Source organism: Dreissena polymorpha, chromosome 1 (genome assembly GCF_020536995.1).
Source record: "Dreissena polymorpha isolate Duluth1 chromosome 1, UMN_Dpol_1.0, whole genome shotgun sequence".
Classification (NCBI taxonomy): Eukaryota; Metazoa; Mollusca; class Bivalvia; order Myida; family Dreissenidae; genus Dreissena; species Dreissena polymorpha.
In genome coordinates, this window is record NC_068355.1 from 107746129 (window position 1) to 107757351 (window position 11223).

Genomic DNA, 11223 nt, shown 5'->3' on the forward strand with positions numbered 1-11223 from the left:
AGTATGCTTTCTTCCGACTTTATACAACTCATCATTTTTCATAACTATTCTTCTGTTGTTCTTTTCTTTTCTCTCTAAAAAATATATATATATATATATTAGCATATCTTGTATAACATGTCTGAACTTTATTGCTTTGTACAATCACTATGTTGTATGATCATATACATGTATACATTGTATGTATTATATTGAATAAAAAAGCTACAATTAGTCCAAAATAAAATGGATCGTTTTATTAACAATTCCCATAGTAGAACATCACTTGGTGTATCGAAGTTTGAAGATCTTGTTTTTTTTTAACATTGAGCAAAGATACAAGCAACTTCGACTTAACCATACCCATAAGATTTTCTACAATAAAGACAATTTTGTCAAATGAACAAATGTCCATCAATATGGGAATAGATCAAGATTAATTTTTTATGTACCTCAAGTTGATGGCTTTACTAATTCTTCATCTTACTACAATGGTATTAAGGATTGGAATTCATTACCTGATAATATAAAGTCCATCAAATCGAAATTTACTTTTAAGAAACTTGTTAAGAAACATCTATTGAATGAAATGAAGGAAGACGAGAATTGCATGTATTTTTACTTTTAGATTTGTTTTATTTTATGAAATTGCTTATTTTTATGCTAATTTGTATGAGTCTGTGTATTATCATGTAAATGTTTTAAAGTCTCACTCTTTTTAATAAATAAAAAAAATAATTTAAAGATCATGTCGTTTTTATCTTAAGAACTGAAACAAACTACATATTTATAGTCACTTATAAGACCTGTTTAACAAATTCCAGGGACCCCGTTGGAAATAAGCTTATCAATGTTTACATGTCTAGGCTTTACGGGTTATCCTGTGTATACATCATGTCGTTATATTAGTTAGATCTGTGATAAAAGGCACCATTTACACTTGAAGTTACAATGTTAGCTATATCGTAGTATTTGTATTTGTACTTAACATGTTACGATATTGCAATGCATTGATTATATTGAACTGTAAAATGCTTGACATGTATACACAAAAAAACTAACTAACTAACTAACTAAGTTCATTTAGACAAAATTTGAGAGTACCGTTCTCAGTAAATAAGCAAAGGAAGATAAAACTGCATCCACACTGCACAAATAAAACTGTTCTTATATTCAAAATCGCGAGCTCTGAAACTTCAGACACAGGAGTGAAACCTCTGTTTCTACCATCCTCATAATATAACACAACTATAAACAAACACTTGTCAAAACTGGGATCAACGCCCCGAAACGGTCAATGCAGGAATTGAGTATTTAAGTCTGAGAGGTAAAAGAAACATTATACGTATTCCAGAACCAACCACAAACCAAACGCACGTCTAAAACGGCCCAACCAATACACTAACGCAAACACAGTCTAGAGAATTATGCCACGAAAAGGACTCATTCAGGCTGGCTTGGCTGAAGCATATTTACAATTGTGCTAATGGGCCACTCGTGGGCTGTGGTCAGTCTCTCAGTATGTTAGGGTAATTAGGGGCCATAAAACTGCCATAAAACTGCACAGGGCTGGTGTGGTTTCAAGTTGCTTCCAAGAACTGTTTAACCATGTATTCTAATAAACAGTTTTGCATGTTTTCATGATATATGTTTAGACTGATAAGTTAATTAAAATACAGTAAAATATATAATTTCAAGATATTTAAAATACATGGAATATTTCAAAATTCAGAATTGATAAAAAATAGGTACATGTATGAATAATATATACTGGAGTCGTGACATTTGAGACATTTTGCTACATTATTAATTTCAAAATGTATCGTTTGCAATAAAAACAAAACAAAATATCCAGAAAAAACAATGTCACACAAGTTTATTCACAGATTAATGCAGTAATAAAGCTCACAGTGTGCATTGTTTTGCTTATCATGCTAAAATGTCACATTTTGAGATATTTTAGTCAAAGTTAACACTGAAATAACACTAATCTACGGGAGTTAACATAAATTTTGCCAAGCAAAAAATTCAAACAATTCCCTCGCAATGTTTATTATGCACAAGGTATTAAATCTCGATTTCTAACAATTTTTGCATGTTCTTCCAGGATTTTGTAGTGAATAAAACACTGTGTAGCTGTGAAATACTAAAAACGCAGAAGGTGCCTCAGAATTGAAGTTTTGGCATACCAGCCAACTTCTTATCAACTAAAATGGCCCCTTAATTACTCTAATCATGATGGGATGCTGACCACAGCACACATTAATGGGCATCTTGCCATTATCTGTACCTGTACAAATGGTTGTCATTGACCAGCCCAAATGAGCGCTTTTCCTGGCATTATTCTCTGGACTGAAAACGTCCGCAAAAATACCTCGCGCGAATCGCACGAACCACAACCAATCAGGCATCAATCAATACGGCTGGTGTGGGAGGGGGTGGGCATAAAACGACCAGCTTACAAGGAAATCAACTTCTGTGCAGAGGTTTGACTGGAAGCAGCATGGCTGGATCAAATCCATGTCTTCATAAGCAACCACGCAATGGTAGCCTAGGCAAGCGGTACAATAATTTTACCGTTGTTATTTTTAGTTTTTATAGTTTTTAAATTTATGAAATTTATTTTTATCATGAACTTAAAGTTATACACTATTTTCAAAATATAAAAGAAAAAGAGACTACTTTTCATAATTTACTTTTTAAACCAAAAAAACCAAATCCTACCAAATCTGGTGAGAGCAAGAAAAAAAACTCTTTGTGGATTACAAAGAAATATGCTCCATCTTCAAAAGAAAGAAATATGCTCCGTCTACAAAAGATATTGAACCATCAAACAAGCAATATATTTACAGAATACTTCAATACGATCACGCGAACCAATTCAATGCAAAACAATTATAAACGCATTAACATAGTGTTATTGGTTGGTTTTAAGAAGAATTTTTACGAGCCGACGTTTAGTATTTAGGATTTACGCACGAAATTAATATTAAGTACAACAGAATCTACATGCATTTCAGTTCAGATTTTCTTTTAATGAGCGGAGAATGCAAGTATAATTAACAATATGAAAATATATGCAATACAAAAGATTATTCATCATTAATGATAATGCTATTAAACGTGTCGCTTATCTTCCGAACTTGTCTGATTGTGTGCGGCATAAGGCTGCATTCGCATGAACCAAATGTACTTACCATGTGCCCTTTCTCATTATATAATTATGAATCTTCTGTACTACCATGTTGCTAATAATTCCAATTAGTATGTCTTCGATTTTGACATGTTGCCTATTATCGCAATTCTATTATAAAAAGGCATGCCAAAATACAATGCTTTCTGTGAATGAGTTAAAATTTATTTCATTCGCGTTTAAAAATAATGATATTTTCACTCGTTTTTTGTACATGTATATGAATTTTTGTGAAATTTAATTCGACCATACACCGCTATTTTCGAATGTTCATAAGGTTCTACATTGTTACAGCATTCCTTCGTCGAAATAAGCAACAACTGCATCTAAATTAACAAAATATGTTTTAAAATAAAATCTTCAACATTATTTTAAATTGAACGAGCTTTGTCACGATATGAGTTCTATAACAGTCAGTACCAGTGTTTAGAAACAATCTTATTTCTATGGCCGAGATATTATACCGCCTGTTAGTTCCCATAGTCTCCATATGTGCACATTTAAATACGAATATAAGTATTCAACCGCATACAAACACAGTCGTCATTCATGAATTCTTCAGTGATATAAACGTCTGAATATGATTAAAACTATTTATACGTAAAGATTTAAGTTAGTTTAAATTTCAAAAAACTTATTGGGGTCTAAAAAGTGTTGAGTTGGAAACATTTGGAATAAGTAACACTGCTATTTCCGCATTTACTATTAAAAACATACTTCTGGTTGCTTTTCAAATTGATGATAAACTATTTTTTTATAACTTAGCGTAACGATATAAAGGTACTCGACCATGGATGTGAATGAGTTTAGGAAGTATGGCCGAGAAATGGTGGATTATATTGCGGACTATATTGAAAATATTCGAGAACGAACAGTGGTACATGGCGTACAGCCAGGATATATGAAGGTATTATATCTTCAAAGTACGCATGAAATTACTGTAATGTTTACTTATACATTTTAAAACAATTTCAAATTAAATGTTTTTGTACTAATTTTAGGAACTCTTGCCCGACGAAGCACCGCAGAAAGGGGAGAACTTCTCTGATATTATGAAAGATATAGAAAAAATAATAATGCCGGGAGTAAGTGTTTTGCTAGAATCACCAAATTGAATAATAATGATCAAGTAAAACCAGCTTTTGATACATAAAATTGTATGCTATCACAAACATTCATACATAAGTGTTTATACGAAAAACAATCAATTTAAAATGTACACTTGGAGACTTTTCTAACACAACACGTATTCTAGTGAATATAGCTCCCTTATTTTGTAACGGACTTTGTTGAACTTTGGACTCAGACTAATTCAACACATATCTAATAATCCAAGTAAATTTTATTGAAAATGATCAACGATAACATATCAAACATACCAAATTAAAAAATGATTTAAAAGCTAAAATTTGCAAATCGTACATCGTAAAATTATAATGTGAAATGTAAAACGCATTAACTTACACGTCTTAATGACCGACCGGCTTGTAACATTGTGCTCATATAAGTCATATTGTTTTTCTAATTAATGGTATGTTTTCCTGGTGTAAAAAAACCACATAGAATGATGAAATTGAAATTTAATCGAAATTATAAAGCGCGCTGTATTACACTTGATGACTTTTCGAACGCAGCATTTTTCAAACTTTAATATCTCAGTAATGAGTAAATATTTTGATTTAAAATTGTACATGTGATCATTTGACTACAATATGTACAAACAAGCGATGAAATCATTCATTCATGACGATCGGATGCTTCAGCAAGAGGGGAAGGTAGCCTTCAACATGCCGATTGCGTTGTTGCGTTCCTGAAATTTAATACGAGATATATTGATTTTAAAATTAATTTTATTTTTTCATGGTGTATCGACCCACCTAAAATGCAGAAATCGAAATAAAATTTGAATCATATCGCGTTTCACACTTTGCACGTGCAAAAAGATGAAACCACACCTACCCACGTGCAAAAGCGCGTGATTGTCACGGATGAATGATTGCATCGTAATCTTGCACATAATATAGTCAAGTGATCACATATGAAATTTTAAATAAAAATCTTTACTAATAACTGAGATATTCAAGTTTGAAAAGTGTTGCGTTAGAAAAGTCTCCACGTGTATATCAATTTCTTTGAATTTGAACAGTGGCGGTTTTTAAAGTGATTGATATACACATTTCATCCACTTTAGTTTGTAACTTCTTCCAGATAACTCACTGGCACAGTCCAAATTTCCATGGATACTTTGCGGCTGGTAATTCATTTCCATCAATCCTTGGCGATATGCTCTCCGATGCAATTGGATGCATTGGCTTCTCCTGGGTAAGACTTGCGGACTCAATTTGTATTGCTAATTATCGCAACTTGTTGATGAGAACAGGTAATTTATTAAATCATTTTTCGATAAGTAAATAGGCAATTGGTTGATGTTTTGCACCAATGTTACGCTTTTTACATCCAATCAGGTGTTTTTTTTAATAACCATAAACAATTTAACGCACTTTTGGTCCATGTATTTAGGCAACAAGCCCTGCTTGCACAGAACTGGAAGTAATAACCACGGACTGGTTGGGGAGGATGATTGGCTTGCCAAAGGAATTTCTGCACTCTGACCACGGGCCCGGTGGTGGCGTCATTCAGGTACTGTCGAGATTCGCTTATGGGTATTGTCATTTAGCACTATATTGTGAACAGTTGTACATACAAACCATAATCACTTTGTAATTTGCACGTTTCATTTTGGCAATTTCAGTCCACAGCGAGCGAGACCGTGTTTCTGTGTATGCTGGCAGCAAGAAACAAGATTGTGAACCAAATAAAGGCAAAAAATCCGCATATGGATGAAATGGAAATTATAGCAAAACTTGTTGGATACACATCAGATCAGGTGAATAGCGAGACCTTACATTCAAAACAACATTATTATCCTATTGTTTGCGTTGACGGCTGAACAAATTAATTCAACTTTTGTCAGCCTATCTAGCTATTTTATTAGTTGTTCACGACCATTTGCTGAAATAAATTATTAATTTAACAAGCATTCAATTTTGAATGTGTTGCCACCGTTTTGTGGTCAAGAGAACGGTTCATCAAATTGTCATTTAGATAAATAAGGTTGCTTTTTTGTTCTTAAGGCAAATTCGTCTGTCCCACGAAGTGGCATGCTGGGAGCTGTGAGGATGGTGAAACTACAAACGGACAACACGTTTTCATTGAACGGAGTCACCCTAAGAGAGGCCATAGAAGAAGACAAAAAGAATGGATTTATTCCGTTCTTTGTATGTGTATTTATATATTATTTCTTCATCAATTTGTTAAACATATTTGCTTGTATGTCTATTTGGAACTGACGCTATACATTACAAAGATAATTACTTGTTTAACCCATTTATGCCTAGCGTCTAGAAAAAAGGCCTTGGCAAACAGCGTAGACCCTGATGAGACGCCGCATCATGCGGCGTCTCATCAGGGTCTGCGCTGTTTGCTTAACGGAATTTCTGTTAGAAATATTCTAAATATAGAAATAAATATACTAGACATCCCTAATTTTTGAAATAAATTGATCCAATTTGGAAGGATGGGAGAGTCCACTAGGCATAAATGGGTTAAAGTACATTTAGATGAAAAGCATGCATGTGTTTCAGTTGTGTGCATCTCTAGGAACAACTGGTACCTGTGCGTTTGATGACTTGGAGACGCTGGGACCAATCTGTAGGTTATACATACAGCAGCCAAATAACTTTGCACATTGTTTCGAGGCAGAGCTTATGAAAGTACTTGAATCAATCAAATAACATCAGAATATTGATTATCAATATGTGCAAGTATATTGTATGTCAATATGCGTATTGTTCAATATCGACAACAGTAAATACAGTGTCAGTAAATGTTGACCGCCTTCAGACAGGTATGACCAAAATCTCGCCTGCATCCTATTAAATATTTATTTGATATATAGCTAATACTTTTGATACATAATTTTTTTAATAAAAAATGACCAAATATATATATCGCATACTTATGTACACGTTTTTATAGAAATTATACAGGGGCAACACATACTTGTTATATTTAGAATTCATATTTAAGGCAAGGAACACGGCATATGGCTCCACGTAGACGCTGCGTACGCAGGAAGTGCCTTCGTGTGTCCGGAATTCAGAAAGTACATGAAAGGAATCGAGGTTTGTTCATAAGTTATTGTGACGAAATTGTTTGCGCATAAAAATTATGTAATTCGGCGTGTTCAAAGTCGTAAATAATAATATACCATTCTGTATTATTAAGTACGTTTTTATGCAATGTCGTGTAAACAATTTATAGTCGTTGCCGAAAGAAATGAGTGTGATGACAACTCTGTGGTTTATAAAATGTGTTTTAAACAAACTATCAAAATTGTAATTATACTATTTTGCTAAAAATGTGTAGGCTACCGATACTATCAGTACATCATTAGAATCGTCTTATAAAACAGCTTATTTCAAAGACACTGTACTTTTGTTTTTCAGTACGCCGAGACTTTAAGTACAAATCCCCATAAATGGATGTTGATTGCTTTTGACTGCTCCGTCATGTGGTAAGACTGTTATATTTCCACCATAATAATACAGGATGATGGATATAGAGGCTTTCAAATTATTTTTTCATTATAACTTCTATTTTACATCTTCGTAATTATTGTGTTATTCTTGTCCTCTCATGTACCATGTTTGATGACATGCACGCATTCTGACACATCCTCTTGTCACGTGTCAGGATCAAGAACAGTTCGTACCTAGTTGACGCCTTCAACGTAGACCCCATCTACCTGAGGCACGAGAACGAGGGTAGAGTTCCAGACTACAGGGTACATACCGGACTACTATGAAATACTAAAATCATTAGCATAATTGCCGTTCGTTTTGGAAAATATAAACAAAAACATCCGGGAAAATTTACTGAACTTTTATCATATCGTTGCACACAATCTTATCTGAAGCTACCTCCTTTGTGTTTTTGCAGCATTGGCAAATACCATTGGGAAGACGGTTCCGTTCGCTTAAGCTGTGGTTCACCTTGAGGGCGTATGGGGTCGAAGGAATCCAACAATACATAAGACGTGTAAGTTCCAGCACTAAACATGAATAATTCAAAACCATGATTATTATACGTTGTTGAAGGTTGATGGTGTTTGCAAGTTCGGCAATGGCTTTTGAAATGTCGTATAGTTAATTCTGATACACATTTCGGCGTTACTTGAGTTTCACTTTCATCGATTTCAGCACTGCGAGTTAGCCAAAGAATTTGAAAGGCTGATCCTCGATGACGGTAGATTTGAAGTTGTCGCGGAAACAGTCATGGGCCTTGTTTGTTTCAAATTGAAGGTGAGTTAATTATCTGATTAGTAATTATTTGGTTTTGTTCTTCTGTGGTTCATATGAAAATAACAATTATTTAAATTAAGCAGTTATAATAAGCAAATAAATTATCCTCACTAAAATTATATTTTGTATTTATTAAATCACGTGATTAATTTGACGTTATGACATTTTTAATAACATGAGAAGTGCCAGTTGGAACAATATAAATGTAAACAAATGGTGGAAACGCATTGAAAGGAAAATTGCTTGTTTTCGGCAGAAAATCGATATTCATTCACCTATGAGCACATAAATATAATTTTACTAGTATTATTTATATCAAATACACTATGGTATTTAACCAGTTTACAGCTTAGATATTAATCAATATCAAGTAGATGATGATGATGATGATGATGATTTTGATAATTATGATGTTGTTGTTGTTGTTGATGATGATGATGATGACGATGATGATGATGATTATGATGATTATGATGATGATGATGATGGTGATGATGATGATGATGATGGTGATGGTGATGATGATGATGATGATGATGATGATGATGATGATGTATAGGTTTTCCATTTCAATTAACATACTAACGGAATGTAACTGTTTGTTCGTTAAAGGGCGATACAATCCTAAGCGAGAAACTTCTCGAGGAAATTATGGCTACTGGTAAAATCTACATCATCCCAGCAATTGTACGAGATCTGTACTTCCTCCGCTTGGCAATCTGCGCTGAGAGGACGACGTCAGAAGACATCAGGCGCTCGTTTGAGGTGATCAAACGTGCTACGGACCGCGTAATGAGCATGCATTTTGTGATCGAGGGGAAGCACAAACCAACTATTGACATTGACATTTCTCCCCTGCGCCTGCACGGCAGCTGTGATGAAGACGAGGAGACCAGCGGCACGAATGGCAACCACATCGGCGATGTCAGCCCATTACGCTGACATCGACACGCATGTTGATAATTATTATATGTGTAATAGTTGCACATCTGTTTTTACTGTGTATGCAGATGTCGTTATAGTTTTCATTATGTTGGCAAATACACATTTATAGTTAAGATATTTGTTTGTCTTTGACTCATGCACAACTACGAGTATGTTTACTTATGAACGCTCATTAAATCTTCTGAAGTTACCATCTCACGATTGATCTCAATAAACTCAATACCGCTACTTACAGCAAATGGGCGCAGACAATCTGTCGCTTATATCAAATGCGTTTTTGAATGACACGAGAGATTCGTATATGCGCCTTGTTAGTTTACTCGAATCATATAATGTATGTACATTTATTAAGAAATAATGTCTGTTATAAGCGACCTGTCTTCAAACATAAGTATTTTGTTGTTATTTAACCACAAAGACGTTGATGTAATTAGATACTATCTGATGATATGCGACAGCGTTTGTAAATAAAACTTCATTAAGAAACACCATGTTGGATAGCGTGTTCGAATCATTCTAGTCAGCGTAGACAACTTTCTGATCAGAACTTGTCCAATTGAGACTGTGTTGCATCTGTGTTATACATTTCTCTACTTCTTTCATCAGAACGTTTTTCTCACAACAAGTACACTTCGTCAACCACGAAAATCAAGGCACAGTTCTTTAGCAGGCCCGTACCCAGGCCATGGGCCCAGGGGCCCGGGCCCCCCAGCTGGCTGTCGAACTATGATTTTTTTTAAATAATCGGCTCACTGCAATTTTTTCTCTCGTGCAAGGGCCCACAGTACACTTACCCTCAAAACAAAAGAGCAGCTATGTTTTATTGTCCCTGATAAACAAGGTGATTAACGCTCGCCAATCGAGATAAGCCGTTAGGCAATGTTTTCTTATCGCCTTGTACACACATCCCCGATCAGTCCCCCATTGTGATCATGAATGCTTCATCTATCGATGGCTGATGTAACATGTATTTTGATACGTGCAGCGAATGGAAGCAACTGCTACAGGAGTTCGTAGACTATGGTCTGATAATTGCCGACGCAAGTTTTTTTCCTTCTTTGAGAAGGCCCTAGACGTATTTTTCCCTTCTAAAAGTTAAATTGTTGTTTGTTTGTTTTAACCTTTTATTGGGAATTTTTAGGTCCCAATATATACTTTTTGCATTGAGAATAGGGCCCTGAATTTGAACCGGAACAAAAACACTGACAACGGTATTAAAACTGAGTATTTATAATTTTTGAAAGGAAATCACGGAAAAAGACTACGATGAGATAGTTAACATGTTTGTTTAAAAGAAAAACAGATTCATAAATTTGCCGAGCAACAGATAAGAATTTGGCAGAATTCAGTATTTTAAATAATTGAGTACCGAGAATTGAGTAATATCAACCTATTAATGGCTCATTGGTAAAAAAATGAAAATTGAAACAACAAATCGATCTCATTATATAAGTTAACCTGATCCAGTGTAGAAAAATATTGTATAATTAAATTATCTCTTTCCTTAAATTTGTTTGAAAACAGTAAAATATGTTTAATTGATTATTTAAGACTTTCATTATTTCCCCCCAAAATTAGGCGTTTCGCGCAATTTTTTTCCTCGAAAATGGCAAGGTCTTTCCCCAAACATCAGATTAAAAAAACCCTGTGAGGTTATTGATTTGTCAAAAAAAAAATGGTGGAAGCAATACGAGAGTTGATGTGGATAATCGTCAGTTTAAACCTGTAAGTTTCGGAAATCTA

General features: G+C 34.3%; 1 protein-coding gene across 1 annotated transcript; it reads left to right on the plus strand.

The window, feature by feature from the left end:
- Positions 1-3685: 3685 nt before the first annotated feature.
- On the plus strand, positions 3686-9671 carry LOC127843523 (aromatic-L-amino-acid decarboxylase-like). Its single transcript, XM_052373230.1, has 13 exons — positions 3686-4079; positions 4174-4257; positions 5381-5494; positions 5693-5812; positions 5925-6059; positions 6307-6450; positions 6817-6883; positions 7262-7356; positions 7681-7748; positions 7928-8018; positions 8174-8272; positions 8434-8535; positions 9148-9671. The coding sequence occupies exons 1-13, from the start codon at positions 3963-3965 to the stop codon at positions 9475-9477; spliced, it is 1566 nt and encodes a 521-aa protein (XP_052229190.1). The 5' UTR covers positions 3686-3962; the 3' UTR covers positions 9478-9671.
- The last annotated feature ends 1552 nt before the right edge of the window (positions 9672-11223 follow it).